Source organism: Leopardus geoffroyi, chromosome C1 (genome assembly GCF_018350155.1).
Source record: "Leopardus geoffroyi isolate Oge1 chromosome C1, O.geoffroyi_Oge1_pat1.0, whole genome shotgun sequence".
In the NCBI taxonomy this organism is placed as follows: domain Eukaryota; kingdom Metazoa; phylum Chordata; class Mammalia; order Carnivora; family Felidae; genus Leopardus; species Leopardus geoffroyi.
This window is the reverse complement of record NC_059328.1, coordinates 52,909,069-52,936,287: the sequence shown is the minus strand read 5'-3', so window position 1 is coordinate 52,936,287 and position 27,219 is coordinate 52,909,069. Positions and strand designations below refer to the sequence as shown.

The 27,219-nt window shown below is 38.4% G+C and overlaps 1 protein-coding gene across 4 annotated transcripts in view; it reads right to left on the bottom strand.

Annotated features, from left to right (window-relative positions):
* UBE2U (ubiquitin conjugating enzyme E2 U) overlaps positions 1-24,680 on the bottom strand; it is a 58,641-nt gene extending 33,961 nt beyond the window's left edge. For 3 of the 4 annotated variants that reach the window (XM_045477677.1, XM_045477679.1, XM_045477678.1), the window contains exons 1-6: positions 24,122-24,680; positions 22,323-22,404; positions 21,218-21,310; positions 16,946-17,043; positions 11,364-11,484; positions 7,735-7,783 (exon numbers count right to left, since the gene is read on the bottom strand). In XM_045477677.1, coding sequence (XP_045333633.1) covers positions 7,735-7,783; positions 11,364-11,484; positions 16,946-17,043; positions 21,218-21,310; positions 22,323-22,404; positions 24,122-24,187 — 509 coding nt within the window. In that variant the 5' untranslated portion in view covers positions 24,188-24,680. Of the gene's footprint in view, positions 1-7,734; positions 7,784-11,363; positions 11,485-16,945; positions 17,044-21,217; positions 21,311-22,322; positions 22,405-24,121 lie in introns of those variants that run through there. The other variant, XM_045477680.1, reaches the window with a different exon arrangement.
* Positions 24,681-27,219: the final 2,539 nt, after the last annotated feature.

Below are 27,219 nucleotides of genomic sequence, written 5' to 3'. Positions count from 1 at the left end.
ATTTTTATGGTAACTCAGATAAGCGACTAAGTTTACAGGGAATTATACAAACTACACGTGTTTATAATTTGAAACATGGACAGGAATTTACTGAGTATTATCATTGGCATTATGAATATGAAAAAGCAGGAGATATAATTTTAAACTGAACATTAGAGCCTATTATCCTATTGGGAAAATGAGATATATACCCAAATTGGCAAATAGAATAGCTCTATGTTTAACACATAAAGTGTTACGTCATTTAACAGAGACATTTGGAGATGACAATGACAGATAGTTCTTTGGCAGTGGCAGCAAGCTAAAAAGGTCAGAAGAGGGAGGTGTGACTTTGTCTCAGAGGCTTTAGGGAAGGAGTCACCTGGGATATGAACCTGGAAGAGATGGAAGCATTTTAGGCCAGGAGACGAGTATTAGCAATAGCTCGGATGGGAAGGAGCACGGTGTGTGCACGTGCACATGTGTACAGACCACGTTGAGGGAAGAGACAATAATGACAAGAGAACCGACCGTAGTGGAGAGTTCCAATTTCAGAGCAATTGGAATTCGACAAAATAGTTGAAAGTGGGCAATGCAGGGTCTTCAGATTTAGGCAGAGAATGGGTTAGAGTTGATTCAGTATTCTGATTTATTGGGTGATAGACAGCAATCAGAAGTTCTTGAATAAGGCAAATAAATTATGGAACGAGTGTGTAAGTTTTTTCTGGCTTTAGTATGCAGGGTGGAGCATATAAGAGACCAAATGCAGGCAGACAAGCTAGGAAACAGATGCAGAAATTCAGGCAAGAAACGCAGAGCCAATAGAGGGTGGGAGCAGAGACTGCGAAAGGGAGGAGACGAACCTCTGACACAATAAATGAAATGACTAGACTGGTTTTCTGATAGGGTGTGTGAAAGGTGAAGGAATCTGGGGGTCAAATATTCTTCTAAAGGCTGGAAGACCATTTAGTTTTGCTATTAACAGAAGGCATCTACAGAGTCTGAAGTAAAATATGAGTTTAAACTTAAACATGGGTTTTAGGTGATGACCCTTAGGAGTGTGACTGAGAAATTGAGACTGGAAATAAGAGATTAGGGTCAAATCAACATAAAGGTTGATAGATGATGCCATTAGGGAAAACAAACATAGAAAGAGTAAGTAAGTGTTTAGAAAAGAAAGATCAGAAGCCAATTCAGAGTTAAGAGGAGCCAGTGAAGGAAACAAAAAGGATCATAAAGGGAAGAAGAGAGTCAAGGTAGTGTTACTTCATGGAAGCAATAACCCACCCATAACCCAAGCCTACTGACTAAACCCCTACAAATCTCTGGATATTTAGTTATGTAGCATCATGATTAAGAGTACAGGCTCTGGAATCATCTGGCGTGTGTTAAAACACTCAGGTACTGCTACTTGTTAGCTGTGTGACTCCAGGCAGACAGTAATTTCACCCCTGTTTCTTCATGTGTAAAATTAACTTAGAACTTTCTCCAGTGGTTGTGGTGAGCATTCAGTGAAGTCTTCCATGGGAACAGCCAGGCAGGGAGTTTAGCATCCCTTAACCCTCAGTGTCAGCTACAGCTGCTTTTCTCCATTGCTCTGAATAAGTACCTCATCATTTCTCTTCTGCAAACTCTAAACAGCTTCCTAATTGTTTTTCTGTCTCTCCCTATTCCAGATTATCATGCATCTGCTTGCAAACCATGTTTGGTGACTTAATTCTACAGGATAAAGTCTACACACTTTCAAATAGAACTCGAGGTGTGTTAGCATCTGGCTATTTCCAACCGTTTCTTCCACCATCATCTGCACGTACAGAGACTCCGTCATATGGAACTTCCTGCTGATCCTGAGTTTGCCACATATTACATTTCTGTATGTGTGCAAGCAGTCCTATCTAAAGACTCGTTTGTCTCCTGTGCCTATCCAACTCTTACTTACCAAGGTTCCAGTCCAATAAAAATAGTATGTATATGAAGGTTGTCACAGTGGACATTGTGGTCGTCTCTCCAACAGTAACTATTCCATTCCTCCCCCTCACGTACATGCCATTCAGCCTGACAGGACTGACCTCCACCCTGACTCTAAGTCAGGGCCTGATGGGTTTAAGGCTTTCTGACAATGGGAACTGTTTAGGGACAGGAACACGACCTAGAAAGATCCAGTCAGACTGAAATTTATTCTCACTTTCAAGTGAATCCTGATAACTGGCAGTGTCAATCCTCTTTGTTCTTCTTCAAGATTGTCTTGTTATCCTAAATCCTTTGCATTTTTAGATATACTTTAAAACCATCCTGTTAATTTCCAGGGGAAAAAAACTGCTGAGATTTTGACTGAGATTGAATTGAATCTATAGACTAATTTGGAAAGAACTGACATTGCAATAATATTCAGTCTCTCCCAAGTCACAAACTTTGTATATCTATTTCTTTAGGTCTTTTAAAATTTCTCCCAGATACATTTTGTGGGTATTGGCATAGATGTCTTATTCACCTTTTGCTGTGTTTTGATGCTATTGTAATGGTATTTCTAACACTTCCATTTCTATGTATTGATTGCTACTATATAAAAATATAGTTGCTTGTTTAAATGTTCATCTTCTATCCAGGGGCCTAGCTAAATTCCCTTATTAATTTTCGAGCTTTGTATATTCATTTGGATTTTACTATTATATAATCCCATTATCTGTGAATAAAGATGGTTTGCTTCCTCCTTTCCAAACTTTATAACTTTTTTTCCTGGCTTCATTGCACTGGCTAGGATTTCTAGCACAGTGCTGAATAGAAGTGGTGATAATGGACATACTTGTCTCATTAAACTCAGGAGGAAAGCATTCAACATTTCACATCTGAGTATGAGGTTTGCCATTGGATTTTTATAGATTTTCTTTATTGGAATAAGGAATTTCTTCTCTATTCCTACTTTGGTGAGAATTTTTATCATGAATGGGTGATAAATTTTAGCAAATACTTTTTCCTGATTCGTTGAGATCATTTGATGTTTTTTTTCCTTTATTTGGTTAACTTCGTGAGTTACACTGATTTAAAAATTTTAACCCAACCTGGCATTCCTGAAATGAAGCCCTCTTAGTCATGATGTATTACCCCTTTTTATGTATCAGTGGATTCAATTTGCTAATATTTTGATTAGGGTTTATGCTTCTGTGTTTATGAGAGGTTATGGCCTATAATTTTTCTTTCGTGTAATAATCTCAGATTTTAGAATCAGACTTTGGAAGTTTGGAGCTATACCCATTTTCACTATTCAGCAAAAAAAATTTGAATACTTTTCTTCAAAAACTTTTTTTTTTAATTTTGAAATACAGGCATACCTCGTTATATTATACTTTTCAGATACTGCAGTTTTTGCAAATGGAAGGTTTGTGTTAACGTGTCAAGCAAATCTGTGCCAGTTTTCCAACAGCTTTTTTTCACTTCCTGTCTCTTTGTCACATTTTGGTAATTCTCACAATATTTCAAACTTTTCCATTATTATATTAGTTATGATGATCTGTAGCCAGTGATCTTTGATGTTACCATGGTAATTATTTTGGGGTGCCATGAACCACACGTGTGCAGTATGGCAAACCTAATCGGTAGATGTGAGTGTTCTGGCTGCTCCACCCACTGGTCATTCCCCTGTCTCTCTCCCTCTCCTCCAGTCTCCCTATTCTGTGACAGAACAATATTGAAATTAGTCCAACTAATAACCCTACAATTGTCTCAGCGTTCAAGTATAAGGAAGAGAAGCAGAAGCTAGACATGACTAAGCTTAGGGAGAAGGCATATCGAAAGCTGAGATAGGCTGAAAACTAAGCTTCTTGAACCAAACAGCCAAGTTGTGAAGGCAAAGGAGAAGCTCTTGAAGGAAATTAAAAGTGTTACTCCACTGAACACAGGAATGATAGAAAGCAAAACAGCCTTAATGTGGATATGGAGAAAATCTGCATGGTCTGGATAGAAGATCTCACCGACCACAACATTCCCTTAAGACAAAGACCAGTCCAGAGCACGGCGCTAACTCTCTTCATTCCGCGAGGGCTGAGAGAGGTGAAGAAGCTGCCAAAGACAAGTCTGAAGTTGGCAGAGGCTGGTTCAGGGGTTTAAGGAACGAAGCTGTCTCTGTCACATAAAGAAGCAAGGTGAAGCTGCAAGTGCTGATGTACACACTGCAGCAAGTTCTCCAGAAGGTTTAGCTCAGATACTAACATATGTGATAGTTCATAACCCATCCTTCGCATCCTTTTAATGTTAGTAAGTAAAAGTCTGCAGAATCATGTCCAAAAAGACACTTCTATTTTCTTGATATCTAGCAACCAATCCCCTTCTCCCTCACAACTTCTAGTTTTGTACCTCAGGTCCTGATACACTTTGGCTGCCCCTGGCATCTGGATTCATTTTTACTTTTTATTCTGGATGTCAAATTACTTTCCCTTGGGTCAGGTGGTGGAGAAATATGCTCTCTCACACTTCCATGCTTCTGAATGCATTATTCCCTCTGCCTGAATGTCCTCCTCTTGTCTGTAGGTGAATTCCTATTCTCCCTTTAGAAATCACCTCAGGCATCACCTTCTCCTGGAAGCTGGTCTTTACATGCCCCTCCTCCCACTCTGGCAGTCCAAGCTTTAGGAAGATATTTCTTCCTCTATGCTCCTCCAACATCTAGATCTCATCTCTGTAATAGGACTTACTATATTGTAAGTATTAATGTAATAAAACAATTAATAGGTATGGCCCAATGGAATGTTAGATTGCATTTAACAGAGGTAGCACCAGTGAGAGGTGACTTGGTGAAAAAAATATAAGCCTCTAAAGGAGGGCTTTAAAAAAAAGCTACAGGAGAAGAATTTTCTACTCAATATGACTCATTTTAAATATGATTCCCTCTGACTTCAGCACTCCCCCCAGCCGCAATTCTGGTATTAGCCCTGTGGCCTTCCAACTACATCTTTTGGTAGAAGTTGCTCCCTATATGGTCCTATAGGATGGACAGTCAGGCACACCCCCCACACTATCTTCTCTTCCGAGGAGAGCTTCCAATCCTAGACTATAAATCATGTGAGACCAAAGATTATATATTATTCAGATGTGTGTCCCCAGTATGGGAGCACAGTGTCTATTACAGAGCAAATGCTCAGTGAATATATTTTAAATAAATGAGTAAGTAGCTGTTCTCCCAGAAGCCGCCCTATATCTTGTTAAGTGGCATCCTACAGCCCATGTGCAAACTTCCCAGGTGATAAGCACAAGCCTAAACCATTTTTAATTACGGAACATCAACTGGATTCCCCTGACTATATTCTACTCAACTGACTAGACTTTACCTACGTTTTGCTTTATCTTTTGGAAACAGGGTCTTAACTGTCTGGCTAGGCCTCTGGAATTCATTTCTGTAGTCAGGTTAATACTTTTAGCTCATAAAGTAGAGTAAAGTCCTAGCATATGGTGCTAGACAGACAATGCTAAGAGCAGCATCTCTTTTGGAATAACTTCTGTGAGACCTCATTGTACAAGTCTACATAAAAACTAAAAACAAGGGGCACCTGGGTGGCTCAGTCAGTTGAGCATCCGACATCCGCTCAGGTCATGATCTCGTGGTTCACGAGTTTGAGCCCCGCATCGAGCTCTGCACTGATAGCTCAGAGCCTCGAGCCTGCTTCAGATTCTGTGTCTCCCTCTCTCTCTGTCCCTCCCATGCTCATGCTCTCTCTCTCAAAAACAAACAAACAAACAAACAAACAAACAAACAAACATTTAAAACATTTTAAAAATTAAAAGCTAGACATAACTGAGCTTTGTCCCATAACAAATGTACCAGGGGTAAACATTTGGAGCAACAGATATATAATAAATTGCAGCCTCCTATATACTAGGAGTGTAGAGTATCATTGAAATATAGATTATATTGCTTCAATTGAGTCCTAGAGATTTCTCTAGAGATTGCAGGCTAGCACTATGGGAACACCACAGATAAGACCTGATTCTGGCTTCATTTATTCTGGGTTTCATTCAGAGGACCAGCCAACGCTGAGACCACAGAAGTTCTTCTGGCCTCCATTTCGCTGCCTTATTAGTAAATGCTGGCACCGTACTTTTACGCACTGCAAATGATTATACCACAAATAGAAAGAGCTTTGTAAAATTCCAGGGACATTCATGTTTTAGAGGAGATAAAACAGTGTTGGCACATTCAACAACTATTTACCACAGGTCCATTTTGTGCCAAGAAGGTAAGTTGCTTCTTTCCATTTGATAAGTTTAAGGGGCAGTGATGTCCTTTACTGAATGCCAACAGGGTGCACTATTTTAGATTGTACTTGCCTTCCTGAAGCTTTCCAAGACTTTCACCAACCGAAGCCACCTGAGTTACCTAACTTGCTCATCTTTTATATAGGGCCGGTCAAGAAAGCATAAGCTGAAGCAAGTCATTTCAACACTAGTTAACTGTCTTCTATATCTGACTGACTACCAAATTAAGGCTGATGGAAATGCTCAAGAAACTAAATACTGCAGAGCTATAAATGAGAACATTGCCCTATACCTTGTTCAGGTGTTCATGGCTAAACTGTTGCCACATTTTCATGTTATCTCCTAAAAGGTACAATGGATTCATCCCTAACTCTCACCATTTTCCTCTGGGACCTTATATTTCCCTAATTGCTTGGCTTTTTATGATGTGTAAATGGTTTGTGCTCATTATATTGATAACATGTTTTTTCTTTATCTGCAATAAAAAACGAAAATTAAAGGAAGAGGCAAGTTCATATAATTACATTAAATTTTAATTTAATAGTCTACAAAGAATTCAATCACTTTTCCACATTCTTCCCAGAAACAACATTAAGAAAAAAGCATTGTAAGAGGAAAAGAGATCTACTTCCTTTTCTAGGTTAAAAAGCGAAAATTTGGAGCACCTGGATGACTCAGCCGGTTAAGTGTCTGACTCTCGATTTCAGCTCAGGATATGATCTCATGGTTTGTGAGATGGAGTCCTGTGTCTGACAGCACAGAGCCTGCTTGGGATTCTCTCTCCCTCTCTGTCTACCCCTCCCCTGCTTGTGCTCTCTTTCTCTCTCTCTCAAAAATAAATAAACTGTAAGTAAGTAAATAAATAAATAAAGTAAAAATTCAATTATGATAAAAAAATATAAACCGTTTAATCAATAGTCCTTTTAGTAAATAAATTGAGGTCATGTGTTCGAGCACCATGTCGGGTGTAGAGATTAAAGAGAAAGAGAGAGGAAAGAATGAAAGAAGGAAGGAAGGAAAAAAGGAAGGAATTGACATAGAATATATAAAGAAAAACTTACCTGGGGCACATATGTGGTTCAGTTGGTTAAGCGTCCAACTCTTGATTTAGGCTCAAGTCACGATCTCAGAGTCATGAGTTTGAGCCCCATATCAGGCTCTGCACCGACAGCCTGCTTGGGATTCTCTCTCTCCCTCTCTCTCTGCCCCTCCCCCACTTACACGTGCATGTGTGCTCTCTCTCTCAAAATAAATAAACATTTTTTTTTTAATTTTTTTTTCAACGTTTATTTATTTTTGGGACAGAGAGAGAGCATGAACGGGGGAGGGGCAGAGAGAGAGGGAGACACAGAATCGGAAACAGGCTCCATGCTCTGAGCCATCAGCCCAGAGCCTGACGTGGGGCTCGAACTCACGGACCGCGAGATCGTGACCTGGCTGAAGTCGGACGCTTCACTGACTGCGCCACCCAGGCGCCCCAACATTTTTTTTTTTAAAAGAAAAACTTACCTGATAAATTTATCTGGATCTTTAAGTGACTCAGGCCTGTCATCTCTCACTGTAAAGAAAAATATGAAAGGAATCTGGTTGACTTAGAAGAAGGAATAAATGGTTTTATGTACACTCTTTCCAAACCCTCAATAAAATAGTAATAAAAGAATAAAACTAAAGTATAAAACCTCAAGGAGAGCAACAGAAAAACAGGCAGAAAATCATCAAGGTGAAAGATGTTAAGTGGTAACTGTCTTAGCCAAAAAATTGAAATCAAATGACATGATGAGGGGACACCAATAAAAAGCATATGAATTTACACTTCAGAACCTGGGAAACAATTTAGGAATTGGAGATGCCAGATGCCTCTGACTATGTAATTTGTTGCACAAACCAGAGCACAGAGTAAAGGGGGGTGTTAGAAATAATTATAGCAGGACTGTTCCAGGCAGTCTGGTGTACATGAACACCCTCGTTACCAGTAAGAGAGACAGGGTCCAGTCCCAAAGAAGATAGCAGGATTTGGCAAGGTCATTGGGACCTCCATCATCTGGGTTTGAGCTCACAGCTTAGCGTGTTCTTGTCAATACGCCAAGGCAGAGACCTGAGACCTAGCTGTTCAGGCTAGACAAACATCACGTTATGGAAAGTTTGGGGAATGAGAGGCATTTGCATGTCTGCATACCAAATACCAGGCTTAGGCTTAGGCTTAGGCTTAGGCTAATGAAATTAATTCCAGACCACTGATTATGAGGGAGAAGTCCCCATGTATTTAAGGTATGTACCAGCACGAGGCAGGGCCAAGCCTGCAGATTCTGGACCATAGTGGCTACAACCTAGTAGGCCTGTGGAAGGCAGAACTGATTGCAGCTACTTCAGTTTTTTGGAACAACAGAGAGGAAATTGCCCTTTTCTCTATGAAAGCCCTTCAAATATTTGAAAACAGCTTTTACAGCTGCCTTTTATCATTTCTTCCATTAGCTAAACATACACAGTTTCTTCAGCTCAGGGAATGTGATGCTCCAGATTGAGCATGCTGGTAACTCCAGATGAGGGCCCTGCACACCAGAGTAGGGTAGGATTTTCATACAACAGGTACCTGGTGGAAAGGCACTTTCTATACCTTAAGTTTGTGGTCAAATAAATTCCCCAAGAAGTTTTTCAGGGAGTTCTGCTGCCAAGTCAGCTCTCTCTTATTCTTTCCTGGGAAGTTTTAATGCTCTGATCCCAAATGAATGACTTTATGCTCATCCTATTAAATTTGGAGGCATAAGGGAAGGGGAACGCCTGGGTTGAAGGTCTGACCTCTGCAGCTTGCTCTCTGTGGCCTAGGGCCAACCACTTCACCAATGACCCTCAGCTTCCTCACTGAGGAAGAGGCTGAGCATCAGATGAATAAATGTGTGTGAAAGCATTTTGTAAACTATGAAGTAAAATCAGGATCTAATTTTACATGCAGTTTTTCATTCATTCATTCTACAAGTTTTTATTCAATACCTACCAACAGACAGTACACTGGGTACTGAGGGTGTAGTTCTAGCCTATAATCAATGCCTCCAGAGAGGATACAATTTGCTGCCTCTTGAGTTTCTCTTTTATACAATTAACTATCTGTTCTAGTTTTGGGTTATCTAAAACTATGGTAATTCCTTTTAAGCATTTTCTAGCTCTCTTTATTAATCTTTTAAACTATATGAAAGATGACTCTTGAAGTATTCTAGTGAGACATTTTTTTCAAGTTGTTACAAGTAGTGGCACCTGGGTGGCTCAGTCCGTTGAGTGTCTGATTTCGGCTCAGGTCATGGTCTCATGGCTCATGAGTATGAGCCCTGCATCAGGCTCTGTCTCTCCCTCTCTCTCAAAAATAAATAAACATTAAAATTTTTTTTCTAAAGTGTTACAAGTAATTTATTCTCACTGGATGAAGTTTTTCACAGAAATCCATAGTTTGAAACCCTCTAATTTAGAACAAGTTTTCTGCTACTTCTCCCCTGCCTCCCACCCCCTTAGCAGCTGTCTCTGCTGTATCATGGACACTCTTGCCCTTGGAAGCTGCAGGAAGTCAGTCTCTTTATGGAACCCTAGGCCACCACTCATAGTCTGGCTGAGGTGGCAAGCAAGCTGATAACTATTTACTGTCTTGGATTTCCACATATTTCACCAACATAACTAAAGAATATGGTGAAAACCTGCCAAAGTTCTATTTGCTCTGTTGCTCCTGTGCGGGGAGATTTAGCAACTGGGGCAGCTTTTCTGTCTGACTTTATGGCACAGCTGCAGAACCAAAAGGAGTGAAGGATGGCATCTACTAGACAGGAGGACAAAAGGAAGGACTTTAAAGTTGTTTTTTTTTCCTCATCCTTCCTTTTTGCAGGGCAAACCCAAAATCTATTGCACAGAATCATTTGCTATAGAAAATCCTTTAAAACCAGTTTTTAAATTTCCATTTACTAGACTGTGGACATAGCTTTGTTATAGAATCTTTGTCTATAATGATGGTACTGTAGGGCTCAATGAACGGTTAAGTGATATAAATCGTTTATTCATTCATTCCACAAATAGTAACTGAGTGTAGAGGATACAGTTGTGGAGGCTATAGTATTCCAGTGGGTCAGAAATGTGGCCAGAGTGAAGCGATCAGACTCCTCTGTGTACAAACCAGTTTCAAAACTGTCAGGGATTGGTTGAGGGACTCCATGACTATCATGACGTGTTTGAAGATACTGAAAAAGATGCCTGTCATCACTGCTTGATTTGCACCAGACCCAGAAGTCCTATGGAGGAGCACTTGAACTTGGTCACAATTGTACAGACCTAGCTAATGGACTGGCAAGCCCTACAAAGGGAAGGGAAAAAGAAGCAGGGGACATCTGAACAAAAAAGTACAAAGAGCTCAGTTTGAGAGAGTGAGTCTGAACAGCAAGGCTTGCTGTTGGGGAGGTAATACCAGCTATGACACATGGCTGCCGTGTGCCGCTAGAAGGGGGAGGGGCAGGACATAGAGGAAAGAACTGTCCCTAGGGGCCTAACCCTCATTTGTGGCAAACCTCCCTGGTCATAAGAAGCCAACAGCATTACTCTGCTAACACAGAAACAGGGAAGATGATGGGGGTAAGTCATGAAGAGGTCACACATCACTGGTCAATAGAGCAGAAAGATTCAAGAGCTTCAGGTGTCATTTCCACATGGACTCTTAGAAGGAATACGTTGAGGAAGAACTCTTCAGAACAAAAAGCTAAACATATTGCTTGCTAATCAAGAGGAAAGGAGTTCCAGATCAGTAAGATCTGGGGTATTGCAGATGAAATCTGGGAAATATCCATTACAGATCAAAGAGTTAAAATCAGATGTCATGTCTTTGTGATGGGTAAATAATTTTCAGTCAGTACCATCCATCCTTATGACCATAACATTTAAAAATACTAAGCTTATGATTGTTGATAACCTTTAAAGAACAACTTTTGACTGGCTTTTTGATGACTGAGTAGCTTGACAAAGCAGTACAGTAGGAGAGATCTTAGTATGATTTCATTACTGAAAATGGATACAAAAAACATTCCCTCATGTAACAGTTATTTGCTAGGCCATTCATTTGCATAAATGTATAATTAATAATTGGCAAAAAACAGTAAGTAGGCACTTCTTACATTGTGATGGTTGGTTGAAAAATCTTAGAACTATTTGTTTGTACAGAGATTCATCTTTAATCAGCATTTGGGCTGCTTCCAAATTCACTGGATTTTCTAGCACTGGATTCGAAAGCATAACCTACAGGAAAAAAACAGAAAAATTAGAGTTTTTAAAGTAAACTTTTTTGTTAGAGCAAAAAGACAAGCAAACACATATAAGAATAACAGCATTTATTAAATGTCTACTATGCCTCCATCTGGAGACAGATATGAAGACAAATGAGACATGGTCCCTACTCTCAAGAAACTCTTGATCTACCTTAGTTTTATACTGTACATTCACGAGCCAAACAAAGCAAGTTATAAGTTCCTTCCTATGACCTATTCCTTTCTACCACATGAATTTAAGTTCAATTTATGTATAAATTAAACTCAACATTAGGAAACACTGAGACATTCCCATTAAAAAATAAAAGTTTACATTTCATTTTTTAAATGTTTATTTATTTATTTTGAGAGAGAGAGAGGGAGTACTACTGAGCACAGGGCAGGGGCAGAGAGAGAGGGTGAGAGAGAATCCCAAGCAGGCTCTACACTGCCAGTGCAGAGCCTGATGTGGAGCTCCAGCTCATGTACTGCAAGATCACGACCTGAGCCAAAATCCGGAGTTGAATGCTTAACTGACTGAGCCACCCAGGCACCCCAAAGGTTTACATTTTAACATAAGACCATACTTAGATATGGATAAGCAAACATATGTATTCAGGCTGTGTATACCTCAATATTCCTCCAGATCCCTGAATGATTAATTTTTTATCTGTAGTTTTCTACTGCTGCTGTAACAAATTAGCATAACTTTAGCAGCTTAAACAATACAAACTTATTATCTCATACTTCTGTAGGTGGGAAGTCTGGGGTGATTAGGCTGGTTTCTCTTTTCCAGATTTAACAAGACTAAAATCAAAGTGTCGGCTGGCTGGGCCCTTATGAGAGGTTCTGAAAGAATCTGTTTCCAAGCTTATTCCAGTTGTTTGTTAGCTGAATTCAGACCCTTGAATTTGTAGGACTGAAGTCCCTGTTTCTTTGCTGGCTATAAGCTGGGGACCATCCTTAGCTACAAGAGGTCTCTTTTTTTTTTTTTTTTTTAATTTTTTTTTCAACATTTATTTTTGGGACAGAGAGAGACAGAGCATGAACGGGGGAGGGGCAGAGAGAGAGGGAGACACAGAATCAGAAACAGGCTCCAGGCTCTGAGCCATCAGCCCAGAGCCTGACGCGGGGCTCGAACTCACGGACCGCGAGATCGTGACCTGGCTGAAGTCGGACGCTTAACCGACTGCGCCACCCAGGCGCCCCTACAAGAGGTCTCTTGCAGGTTACATTTGGACATCTCAGAGAAATTAAGGTATAAAAAAAACCCTTCTTATTCTTGGAATTGCTCTGATGTCCCCTCCTGCCACAACCATTCTCCTTCTTCCACTGTATTTCTCTGAGTGACTATTCTATCTTCCTCTTCTGTTGGTAACAGGCCATATAATTACTTTGGGTCCCCCTGCATAATTCAGGATTACCTTCGTATTTTAAGGTCAGATGATTTGTAACCACAATTCCATCTGCAAAGTCCTTTTACAGCAGTATGTATATTATACTGAATAACCAGAGGATGGGAGTCTTAGGAAATCTTGAAAATTCTGCCTGCTATAGTATATGTGCATCTGGACAAAATAGGGTGACCAGTAGTAACCAAAACTTGATAGTTCCGCTAAACCATAATCTTGTCTATCCGTCACCTCAAATTTTTAATTATTTTCCCAAATTGTAAGTATTTATTCAATAATTTAGTATTGTGACTATTACAACATTCAAATTAGATAATAAAATACAGCCAAAATAATAACTACCAGAATACCTACATGTAGATCCAAGTGGATAATTGTGGCTTATGTGTCATGGAAATGATGGCAGTCATGACCAATGAAAGCAATAATCTGACATCTGATATCTCAAAAGCATTAAGAATTTACTGCTGTTATTTGAGTTTTTCTGTTTGGAAAACACATTTGAGCTATGTTTCCAAGAATATTATAAGTTGCTTGAATAAGGATTCAGTGTGGGTTGCACTATACCTCTCAAAGTGGGTAGGAAGCAGATCAAACTTATCTTCAAGAGCAAGCTTTTGGTCTTTGGCTGGAGAGGCAATCTTACTCAGAGGCACATCTGGTAAAGTTTATTCAATAGTCTTCACGTTGACACTGTGCCCAAGACCTTTCCGTATAATGTGTACACAAGCTACTACATGTACTTAATGATTTTTAAGAACTGGAATATACTCAAATGTATCAATGAGACACCTTGTTAAAATAGTAAAAAAAAATAAAGGTCCAACTTTTAAATTAGCCATGTGATAGTATGAAAGAACATAAAGCAGGTTTCCAGAGGATAAGTACAAAACAAACCTGAAGCATTGGTAAAGAACTGTAACAGTAGGTACAATTTATAATTTTCAATTAGTTAAAGCCCATGAATTTGGAATTCCTTTTATGGATAGGTGTTGGTATTTACCTTTGCACTATATATTGAAGTACAAGTGTTCTTAAAATATTTTATGAGATTATAAAAATTTTAGGAGGAAATGATTAGTATAGTTAGACTTTAAAATATTTTAAACACATTTCAAATGCTACTCCCTTGAAAAACAATGTGATAATTATACGTAGGTCTCATCTGTTATTCAAAGGGAAGTATTCAGAAATGATGGCCTATCCAGGTACTGTCCATTACAGTAGGCACTAGCCATATGTGGCTATTGAAATTTAAATTAAATAAAATAAATGAAAAACTGAGTCCTCCTCAGTTACACCAGCCACATTTCAAGTTCTCAGTAGCCATGTGACTAGTGCCCACCGTATTAAGACAGTGCAGATACTGGACATTTCTGTCAGTGCAGAAAGTTCTACTGGGCAGTGCTGACCTCAAAAGGACCATTAAATAGCTATTAAAATATTAACTGCAGCAATACGAAAATTACTTGAGATAAAATATTAAGTGAAAAATAAACAGGTCAAGTAATTTATAGATATAAACCATAATTGAAACAACGCAACAATTCAGGTTTGTTCTTCCATTTGTGTTACTTAGTACCTACCGTCAGCATTGTCCTGGGTAGGTACTGGGGAATCAGAGATGAATTGGACCTGTTCCCTGACCTCAAGGAGCTTCTAGTCCAACAGGAGAAGACAGATAAGAAAACAGTATGTGCTTTACAGTATTACAGTGCCCTGATAGAAATCTGTTTAGAGTACTACTTACTGGGTGGGGGACAAAACAAATTCCTCAAACACCAAACCCATCAGTTCTACCTATGAAAGAAAGTCAGGAAAGGTATCCCAAAGGAGGATTCATTTGCCCTGACTCTGCTGATGGGAGCAGCTGCCTGCCAGACAGACCAAGCAAGAGGGAAGGAGAGACTGGGTTGTCAGGCAGAAACCAGACTGGGCACTTCTCAAGGTCCAAGACTTGCTTGAGTTTGTAACTTTAGAATTGAGAGCTCTATAAATGCTTTTTAACCTGAACTGAACCACGCACTGTGAGTGAAGAAAAGCATGAAGATATAATACAAGGGGGCTGCATGGTACGTCAGGGAGAGAATGAAGCCCAGGTGTGAGGACAAGGGGGTTGTTTGCCAGGCAACAGAACTGAGCTTGACACTGTAGTGAATGTGGAACTGAAAGATTTCAAACAAACAAACAACAACAACAAAAAAAAAAAACAGAGGAGAAAACATTACAGGGAAATGTTAATAACAGCAGGATTAGGGGTTTTATGACTATCAGTGATTTTCTTTTCCTTTCTACTATCTTACAGATCTGTAACATGAGCATGTTTGTTTTATAAATCTATCTGAAAAATAAAAAGACAAACAACTGTGTCATCTACTGGCTTTCCGATATATTTGGCTGTACTTTGCTGTCACTTTGTTAAAGGTAAGAACAATCATAATATTAACTAACTTTTATTGAGTTCTTTTCTTGGACCACTCACGATTCTAAGTTCATGTGTTAATTTATTTAATCCTCACAGGTTATACAAGGGAGTTACTAACAGCCCCATTTTACTGATGGAGAATTTCAGGTATTTAGAAGTGAAGACATTTGTCCAGTGGTACAAAGGTGTGAAGTGGCAGGACGAAGCATCCTGAACTCAGAGCCCTAAATCTTCCTTTTATTAAATTAGTCTGCAACTCAAATTCTCTATCATTTCATTCTGGATTGCCCTCACTCATTACATTTTGGGAACATTTGGTTTTACTATTCTTCAGGCAGATCCTAATTTGGGTAGAAGAGATTGGAATGTGACTCACTCTGAAGGAATCCAGAAGATCAATCCCAGAGACCTGCATAACACACTCCCTTATTTCTTTCCAGTGTTTGCTCAAATATCTCTTCCCAAACATGGCCTAACACAGGTAGATGCTCAGTACATATTTGTAGAATAAATGAATGAATAAGCTTGAGCATTTAATCTTCAAAAAGATTGTTTTTCTCAGTATATACTAAGATGACTACACAGAACATTTTTTTTTCAAAAATAAGAAACAGAATTTCTCTTATAATTCTGTGTGATGGAGAGAATTCAATTAAGCCAGAATACTTTATTCTCTAAGTATTCCAGATAATCAACATTTAATAGTTTATCTTCAGATATTATTAATGATATAAGTAGGTCCATGGAAAAGACATCGCTGAGCTGGATTATAGGTGGTCAAAGCAAGTGCCACTGAAATAATTTATTTTAGCACCAGAGGAGAAAGGAGGCTCATTGAGGGACAGAAATAACACAACACTGAGGCATGCTTCTTAGGACGATGCATCCAAGAGGCAAGGGGGCATTCCAGAAACAGGCATCAGTCTGGGGGGGGGGCGGGGAATCCCTGGTTTAATTGTTCCCTGGGTTTGATATGAAAGTTATAAAAGAGCAAGTCGCTAGCACTGTCAGAAGCCAAGCTGATAAAGCTGAACATTTTAAGTTCTAGCCATTTGATTCACCTCTCTGAGCAAGGCAAGATTCATGAATGAAGAAGGATCACATCCAATATTATGAAGTGAAGTTAGAAGCCAAAAGAAAACTTAAGACTGTATTTCTAGAATTGAAACCATCCAGTTCTTTTTTTTAAATAAAATATGCATTCTCTCATTGTAAAGGGACCTAACTATCAATTTCACTTTAAAATAATAATCTTTGTAAGTCCCACTTTATAACCTTGGTGTAAAAATGTTATTGATTTACATAAGCTTACTCAAATCCTTCAAACATTTAAATACGCATTGTACATCTTTTTCCTTATATTTTGAATAAGTGGGAGAGTTCAAAGTATTAAAGAGAGCATTAGGGGTGCCTGGGAGCCTCGGTCGGTTAAGCATTTGACTCTTGATTTTGAGAGTGGTCATGGTCATGAGATCGAGCCCCACATTGGGCTCTGAGCTGACAGTGTGAAGCCTGCTTGGGATTCTCTCTCTCTCTCTGACCCTCCCCACTTCTCAAAATAAATAAATAAACTTGTAAACAAATTTAAAGAGAACACTGTATTACTCTGTTCTTACCTGGAGGGTAAATAGAATGCTGCTCAATGTATAGCTTGTATTCCACTTAGCAGGGTCGTCCAAAAAATCTATACAGGCCCGACCAGTATTTTGGTCTACTGTATTGAAATAATACATTAATATTGACACATATAATAAAATTATTATTTACAGTTTATGAACATCAAAATATCACAGGCAAAATCAGAAAGCAAACGAGAAAGCAGAAAAGTATTTTCAGTGAATGTGACTGGCAGTTGATATAGTGTAGCTGTTAAAAGCATACACATAGATCTGAACATTGACTCCCCTGCTTTGTCAGCTCTGTGACCTTGAGCAATTTAACTTTACCTCTCTAGGTCTCACTTTCCTAATGTGTGAAAGGGGGATACAATGAAAGAAACTATCTTCACTGAAAAGAATTAAAAGATAAAGTACAATACATTTTATTAGTATATTAAAAACTTTTGTAAATAATAAGAGAAACATTTGTACCCTAATAGAAAAACCTTGCCATAAAAAGCTAAGAAGTGAAAAGAAACTTGTGAAAAGGTGAAAAGAGAGCTGTTGGATTTGACATTGTGTTGTAAAACTATAATAATTATAACCCTGGAGTGGGATGTGAGATTAAACAATGTGATAAGAGCCTTTAGAAACAAATCCTACTATGGGTTACAATTGTTGTATGTTAAAAGTGCAATTATGAGTCAGTGGCAAAAGAAAAGATAATCAACAAGTGTGCAGACTACTCATTGTCCTCTGGTATCTACTCTTCCTTTCTTCCATTTCTTCTGTGATAAGAAGCTGTATGCCTGCCCCCATCTCCATGCCTCTCTGTGATTTTAGATAAATACATGGTTGCCCGCATTTTCCCCAGCCTTTCCTCCAGCAAGATGCGACCATGTAACTAAGATGTAATCGTGGGATATCAGCAGAAAAGTGTGCAACTTCTACATCATCTTTCCTGAAGGAAGCTGTTTTGCCCTCTGTGGTTCTCCCCCTTCCCACTGGTCACAGAGTAAATGCCTTACATCCAGAAATGATACTGCATGATGAGGACAGCAAAACCTCTCTGCCAGCTTTGTTCTGTTATATACAGATTGGAAAGATACATAGAGCTTAGCATATCCCCTGACACAGTTAATTAACTAAATCAGTATTTTATTTTATTTTATTTTATTAAAAAATTTTTTGTAATGTTTGTTTTCAAGAGAGGTGGGGTGGGGGGGTGGCGGAGAGAGGCAGAGAGAGAGGGAGACACAATCCAAAGCAGGCTCCAGGCTCCTAGCTGTCAGCACAGAGCCCCACATGGGGCTCAAATTTGCGAACCATGAGATTATGACCTGAGCCAAAGTTAGATGCTTAACCAACTGAGATCAGTATTTTAAAGAAAGAATAGAGTTAAATATGACAAATAAGACTACAGAACAATTAAAAGAATATTAAAATGATGATTTGATTGTGTTTGGGGAAAGGGTCATCAAAGTTTAAAGATAATTACAAAAATCTCAAAGGACAAGACTAATAGATATGATTACATAAAAATTTTTAAATCCCAGATATAAAAGAGCCAGCATGAGCAAAATTTAAAAATTAGTGACAGAGGGAAATATTTGCAACATCTAAGACAATGTAATAAACATTGCCAAGTCTGACAATTTGCAAAATAAGAAATACCATCAACAGATATGAAAAAATGTTTCACTCACAAATATTCAAAGAAGTGCTTATTAAAATAAAAAAGTGAGATTTTTATAAAATTGGCAAAAAAAAAAAAAAAGTCTCTGAAGTTTCCATGCCCAGAATTGGAGAGTGATAAAATGAGAACTTTGTATACAGTTACTGGTGGAAGTGTAAATAGCATCCAGAAAGGCAACTTGGCTTTATATATCTAAAGACTTAGAACTATATACAGCCATCTTTTGGAGTTTGGGGGCTAATAAATAATACTCTGCTTCTCCCGAGTTCATACATAATGAAACAGGCCTAACTGTGAAACATCACTTTACTGTAGGTTAGATCAAAATGGAGAATGCATGATCAATGGCTTTAACCAAGCTCCACAAAAAGCCCCCCTGATTTGGAGTTAACACCCAAACTGAAGGCTCCCGTTTCTTGCCTGGAGAAAGTGAGACAGCACCCATTCTCTGGGAAGGCTGGTTGGAAATAAAGTGTTGAGAAAGTGCTGAGGCACACGTGTTCAATTTTTCCTCCTATTTCCCCAACAGATAAGTCACTCAAGTAGTGACGGAGGGAAAGACCAGCAATAACAGATGTTCTATACTTTCTCTCCTTGAGACAGAAGCTCTTTGTACTTTGTGGAAATGGAAGGTTTGTAACTATGAGTTAAGAAGACCACCTCCCCCACCATATTTAACCAGTAACTTCATTTGTGTTTATTTTAAGCAAATAATAGAAAACATACACAATGAATTTTGTACCATAAATTTAATTTTTTCCCTTAAAAATAGGGATTTTTTAAAATTACAAAGTAATAATGTACTTGGAAAAAATTATATGAAAGTATATAAAGTAAAATATGAAAACTCCCTTGCCTACTAATGCCACTCTTTAGAATTATTACTAGTTGGTCTATACAAATATACACACACATGTGTGCGTGTGAGTGTGTGTATGGTTTTTGTTTTTTCATTAAATGGAATCATATCTTACATGTTATTCTTTGAAGTGTGTTTTCTTTTTCCATTTAACAGTGAATCATCAACATATTTCTGGACATATTTATTTATTTATGTATTTATGTATTTATTAATTTATTTGATGTTTGTTTGTTTAGAGAGCTCTTGCAGGTGAGAGCAGGAGAGGGGCAGAGAGAGACAGAATTCCAAGCAGGCTCCGCACCGTCAGCACAGAGCCTGATGTGAGGTTCGATCTCACAAGTGCAAGATCATAACTTGAGCCAAAATCAAGATTCGGATGCTTAACCAACTGACCCATCCAGGTGTCACTGGACATATTTATTTAAAAATATTTGAACACCAGATATATGCCAAGTAGTGAATATTCTTGGAATATAGCAATGACCAAAAAGTCTTGCTTTTATATATCTTCCTTGTTATGTATATAGCTGTAAGATATTTTATTTAAAAATTCCAATATCAATGGACACTGGTGTTTATCTCCCTTTTTACTGTTTCCAACATTGTTATTGGGAACAAACATCTTTAAATATTAAACATACTCTTCCACACTTGTGCTACTATTTCTATGGAATCATTTATAAATATGGTATTACATGGATTTAGGGCTGTTTGCCCTTTATTGCTGATTAGAAACTGTCAAACTGCTTCCCACATAGGTCACACTAAGGTCATCATTATGTCAGAGAGCCCATGTTTGCCTACCCCTACTAAAATTGTGTAGATTTTTAACATTTTGTAAACATAAGCAATGAATCATAATTTTTGTTTTAATATGCATTTACTTTCTTACTAGTGTGGCTGAACATCTTTTTGTGTTTATTTTTGTTATGTTTCTTCTATAAAGTGTTTGTTTATAACTTTTGCCCATTTTTCTATTGCTTTAATTTTTCTTATTGATTCTTAAGTGCTCTTTATATGTTGTAGATATTCTGTTCTCATCGCAAATATTTTCCCTTGGTTTGCAAAAGTCATGTGTTTTGTCTCTGTTTATAATATTGTTGGACATAGAGAAGTTTTAAAAAGTTTATATAGCTTAACGTACCATGCTTTTTTCATGGATTCTAGGTTTTATCATATTTGAAAAGGCCTTCCTCGTCAAGCTGATAAAAATTTCTATTAGGTTTTCTTCTTTTTAGTATGTAAAACTTTTAGATTTTTGATATATCAGGAATTCACTTTGTATATAACTTGAACAGCATTCTAATTTCTTTCTAAAATGTTAATTTGTCAGTGCATCATTTTTTATGATAAAAAATTAGACCCAACGAGAATATTGAACAATACGAGAATAGTTAAGTTTATCATTTGGTCATCAAAAATGACCTTTGAAGAATGTTTAATAATGCAGAAATAAACATGTCATTTTAAAAACTTCATATGTAATATTTCAACTATGTAGAAAAAATACATACATAGTAAAAAGAAAATAAATTTGAGTGTTGAGAGCAATAGCTCTCTGAGTTAGGATTCAAGTTGATAATTTTATCGTGCCTTTGCATATTTTACCCAATAAGCATGCTTACTAATATAACCATAACAAAGTTGTTAAAAAGAAACATTCTTAAACACTTATGAGGAACAAGGACAATAGGGACAGAGCCCCAATGAAGAAATCTCATTTGGTCCTTACCATTTGGATGAAAAGGAATTGTTAAGAATTTCACAACTGGAGGGACCAAATTGTACTCCGATGTAAAATTTATTGTCAGTTGGAAGAATAATCCTATGATAAAGACACAAACATTTTTACAGAAGTGTCATGTGGCACTGATTACCTGAAACCTGAAGTTTCTCTACACGTTAGCCTCCTCAAGGTCCCTGGATTTTTATTTATAAGTGAGTTGGATCACAGGGTATGTAGACTCCCCTACACAGTATAACACACTCCGCACAATCTAATCCCACTGTGTTTTCAGCCTGCTTCCCATCAACCCTTTTTGCCCACCGACTCCATCCCTTAACACCTGCCTCCTGCACTGTATTGCTCATATTTACTGAACTCACTGTTCCAGAACCATTTCTTGTTGATAAGCTTTTGCCACGCTGTTCACTCAGACCGAATTTCCTTCCTCTCCTTCTAAACCTGACAAACTTTTACCCGTTCTTAAGGATTCAACTCAAGTGTCACTTCCCTGAGAAGCCACTCCTGACTTTCCAAGGTGAAATTAACTAATCACTGCCTCCTCAGCATTCCATTCAAAATCCATTACTATCACGTATTATATTTTTTTTTTACAATTATCCACTTATGTTTCTCTCCCCCGCTTCACTTGACAAATCTATCTTGTTAAACCACAAAGAAAAAGTGCATGGTCATTAACGTTTATAGTGGCCCAGTCTTCTTAAAAATTTGATTTGTGAAAATTTGGGGGGAAAATCACAGAGGAGAGAAGTGAGAGATAATTGTGGGATTTCTGTGCAAGTAGGAATTTTGATAGCTATTCTCTGATTTCATGGAAGGCTTACATGATATTCCCAATTGATATACTTTACTGTGTCTGCTTCTTAAAAGTGTAAGAACATTAACATTTGGCAAAAGGAAAAATTCAAATCTAAAATTTCCATCTATGTTGACAAATGGCAAGAAATTAAGCCACATAATGAAAAAATAACACATGAATACTTTTAAAATTTAGAGAACTTACATATTATAACCTTATTATATACATGAAAGAAAATAGGCTGATAATGGCATAAAGACTTTTAAAAAGCAAATTAGTTTTGAAAACACAAACCTTGCCAAACTGTATTCTGTAGACCTTGAATACTAGCTCCCCATTCCATCAGATCTTCACTTACAGGAAAGGCAGTAATACCCTTTAATTTAAAAAACAAAGCAAAGTGGAAGATTAAATATCACAGCTTTGAAGATCAGATGTCAAATTACAATGAATTCCAAAAACTCCACGTTTTCTTTTCCTGATAAATTTATTTATTTGTTGATTTGGGGAGATGCTAGATATTGTCTTATTACACAGAAGTTAAGGTAGATTCCAAGAAATACACACAATAGTAAATTTAAAATAAATCATAAGCATGGAAATTGCAAGCGGGACTACAAAGTCAAGACTGAGATGTGTGGCTTATATAAATCAATAGTTAATTTAAGATTTCAAATAGAAAAGAAGGAAAGAGTTGGAAAGCAGGAATTTCTTCAGAGCTTTAAAAAACTATATGGATGCTCTATTGAAGGAATGAAGTAAAAAATTTTCATTAAGAAAAACACAATTCCAAAATTATGCTTGTATATAAAAATAAAATTTTCATATACTTGAGGTACTGTCCCAATGGATGGACAAGAATGTATTTCATGGAAAACTTTATCACTTATGCTGAGGACTACTTAAATATAGTTGACAAACATTTCTGAGCAACCGCATCGTTATTAAGTATGTTAAATGCTAGTCTGGATAAACATTATAATATTTCCATTTTCTCCATTATCTATATTTAAATATCACTTCTCCCTTCATCAAATTCTCTTTTACCAGAGAACTACAAAGTTCAGGTAGAGCAGAAACAACATCAAATGTTAGGTTTGTGCATCCGGGATGTTTGTTGTTGGACTCAATAATTGTTCTAACATCTGCAAGCGAAGACAACACTTCTATAGCAGGGGTCGAAACAGAAAAAAACCACTGAACTACACCTGGAGCAACTGTTGGTAGCCCTCTGTGCATTCCCTCTGAGGTGGCTTTCTTTCCATTCTTTCTCTTAAGTACCCCCTCCCCCCCCCTTCCATTTTTAATTCTCCGTACCATAAGTGATACATCAGCCTGTGGCACCTATGGACCTCACTGTGGTGGCACTCAGGGCAAAGCCTTCCTCTGTGTTAAAATTATAAAGGAAAGGCACTCGTGCATTATGATAGCAGTTGGTGAAAAGTGCACTAGACAGTGATTAGTAGAACTTAAGACCTAAGAGCAAGGGGTTTGGAATCAGAAAACCCTATGATAGAATCCTGGGGCCAAATATTTACTGAACCTTTGTAAGACTTAGGTTACTACTTAATGTAGGTAAAACAAAACACTACTTAAAAAGAAAAGTTTACTTATTTATCTTAGAAGGGGCGGGGCAGAGAGAGAAAGAGAGAATCTCAAGCAGGCTCCACACCGCCAGAGCAGAGCTAGATATGGCGCTCGAACCCATGGAACAGTGAGATCATGACCTGAGCCAAAATCAAGACTCAGACACTTAACCAACTGAGCCACCCAGGCACCCCAACACTACTTATTTTATGATATTGTAATTAATGAGCCACAGCCCTGCACCTACTAATTACTACTTGCTATTCAGGGCTTAAATACGCATAAATTACCTAGCATAATATGCTCAATATTGTGAACTGTTATTATGAAGTAATCATAATTGTTATTATTACAGTGTTACAGTGCAATCAACTCATTAAATAACAATGCTGTAGTGGCAAATTAGGCGTAACTAAATTATGCCTTCTAGAATAAACACGGATCAAAATGATTTTTAAAAATTTGTACCCCAACGAAACCCATCCCTCCAGGTTCCCGGTACTTACCTTAAAATTGTTCTCCTTCAACTCTTGGAAGTCTCTTTCCAGCAAGAAGTAAGCCCTGCGGTGCATGATAAGGCAGCAAAGGCCTGGCACTTGTCCCCACACTCCTAGGGTGCACTCTGAGACAGATGTCTGAGATTACCGGTCACTCTCCCACTCCGACATAAATCTTGTTTTCTAGAGCCCCAGAACGCTGTGTCCTCCCAACAGAAGTGGCTCTAAATTGGACATAGAACAGTGACTTTTTTTTCTCCTCTGACTTCAAGAAGGAAACCGGGCACGTGCTCAACTGCGGTGTGCGACCGCCGTGCCAGCCCACAGCCTGGTCTCAAGGCAAACTTGGATGAGCACCTGGCACAACCCGTGTCGTCCGTGCGGGCGGCGAGCGGGAGAGGTGTAAGCGCAGGGCAGTGTGGGGCCCTTGTTAGTCGGGTAGTTTACGTTTCACAGGTGTAACTGGGTGCCCGCTTCGCTGGAGGTCGCAAATCGGTTGCCAAGCAACAGAACCCTGCGGGAAAGGAGTGGGGGGAGTTTGGCTGCCCCTCATCCAATCAGCGACCGGGGCAGGCCTCTGGAAAGCTTCGTAGCCAATCGTCCAACAGTTTCATTTTGACAGGCCAATGAGATCTGTTGTCAAGACAACAACCCCCGCCCCCCAGGCCAACTCAGTCCACCAAAGTAGACTGTACCCAATTAGTGTAGAGGGTGGGGTAAAGTCCCAGGATCTTTCAGAAGCCTTCACTCGCAGTCCTTCTCTGAAATGCTTTCACTCTTCTTTGAATATCAGAAACTGTCTGGTAATAAGTAATCACTACATACAAGTCTGAGCTTATTAATCATAATGTATATGGCAAGCTATCATTCATAGTACGTTACAAATATTACTATGTCATCAAACCCGACAGTTACCTTGGGAGGATGCTCCGGGAACAGGGAAGTATTTCAAATGTATCAGGTTCCCATCTTGTGCCACAGGGTTTTGCACTACTTTGCTTTCTATCTAGACATTTACCACATTCCTTCCACCCTTTTCCCCCACCACTTTTCCTTCACTCGTCGTTCAGATTTAACTTCGCCCTCATGGAATCTTTCTTTTGTGATCCTAGAGGACCCTATGTTTACCTCCTCGTTAGCATTTATCACACTGGATCACAACTGCTCAACAGACGACAACTGTCGTCTTCTACAGCAGACTGTGAGCTACTGAAAGGCGCTCGCTTGACAGTGCCGACTACAGAAGTTGACATCATTGTTCAGAGTACCTTCTGGTTAGCTAGTTATTTAGCTAATTTTACAGAAACTGGCTATCAGTTAAATTAGTTCACGCATTCCACAAACATTAAGGACTTCTTATGTGCCATGAAAACAATTCAAATGAAGTGACTGCCTTTATGTCTCCTTTATGCTTTATGGCTCCAGGATACAATAAAGTACACAAAAACAAAACAAGTATACAAAACAAAAATCATAATTTCAGATTGCAGTAAGTGCTGGCTAGACAGTAAAAGGGTAATGTGACAGAGAGTGCAGTAGGTAGTTAAGGGTTAGATATGGTGGTCAAGGAAGGCCTCTGTCAGGAGTGGTTTTTGAGATGATACCTGAAAGATAAGATGAAAAGGATCCAGCTTTATGCAACTGAGGGCAGATACTTCCAGGAAGATGAAAACACAGTAGTTATAGTCAGGGAAAAGCTAGGCTTAAAAAAGGAACCAGGGAGGGCTAGAGAGAGTAGAGGGAGATATAATTAGTGTGGGGCCCTCCCTACATGATGGGAGGTTTGGGTTTTATTTGAATAGCCATGGGGATCCATTCAATGGTTTAAGCCAAAGAGAGTCATGCTCTGATTTCCATTTACAAAATTTCTCTGGCTGCTTTGTGGAGAATGGATTGTGAGGAAGACAGTTTAGAAGGCTCCCATGGTCAATTTCATGTTCAGGTATGATAGCTTACAGGTTCCCAGCAATGTATTAATTTTACTAACATTGTAGCACAATAAAATGATTTTATTCTGTTACATAAAACTGACTATAAAAGAATTTTTCCTATTAAAATATCAAGTAGGATCTAAGATCGAACTTTTTTGGCTACCTTTTATATCCAATAGATTTTAACTTGGACCTTATAGAACTGTGAATGTAGAGTGAAAGTGAAGACAGGACATTTCAGTGAGAAGAGAGTATACCCAATTTGAGGGTTTAGCTAGATTTCTTGATGATATGGTGGTTCTGTGGCTCCTTTGACCCTGTAGGGGAACACTGTGATAGTAATTGCATAATCCTTTGTCTTTTCTTTACAATTTTGTTCTAGGGAAAATTATGTTAAGGTAAAAGGAAAAGGTAAAATTAAAACATTCTTTGTTCTGAATTTTTAGAAATTGGTATTTATATGGGTAACTTCAATGCAATGAAAATCAAGTTGGTAGATTCTCATATGACCCCTAAAGTTGATATTACTAGCCTTGATTTCTCCTTGGGACTTCAGTATCGTGTACTCAATTGCCTGTTTCTCAGCCAGCTGTTTCAAAGACATTTCAGATTCAAAATGTCCAAAAATGAACTAAATACCTTTCCTCCTCTTCACTAGCCTCCTATTCCATTTTGTTCATCCAGTTTCTCAAGCTGGAAATCTGAAGTTCCCCTCTGACTTCTTTTCCTCATGACTCACCTTCAAGTACTCAACCAGACCTGCTGCTTTTCTAGCTTCTTCTCGAGCCTTATTACCAGTACCCAAGTTCACAGCCTTGTTATTCTTGCTAGAACACAGAGCATCTTTATACTATACTCTCTGCCTCCAGACTTGTGTGTCATGATACCTCACAGTAATGTATGTAAAACTAACATGTGATCATGTAATTCTCTGTTTAAAATACTGCAAAAGATTCCCTTCACCACCCCAGCTTACCCTGCCTACCTCCATTTTCGGGGTTTTAAATGTGGATTGACTTCTAAGGGTATAGATCTGGGGGCTGTAATTGTGGGCCACCTTGTATTTGCCTGTATATCTGTATGTGTGTGCACATAGGCTTTTTTTTTTTTTTTTTTTTTTTTTGTAGAACAGGGTCAGGGAATTCATTAATTTTAATAATCACCTGTGATGTAAAA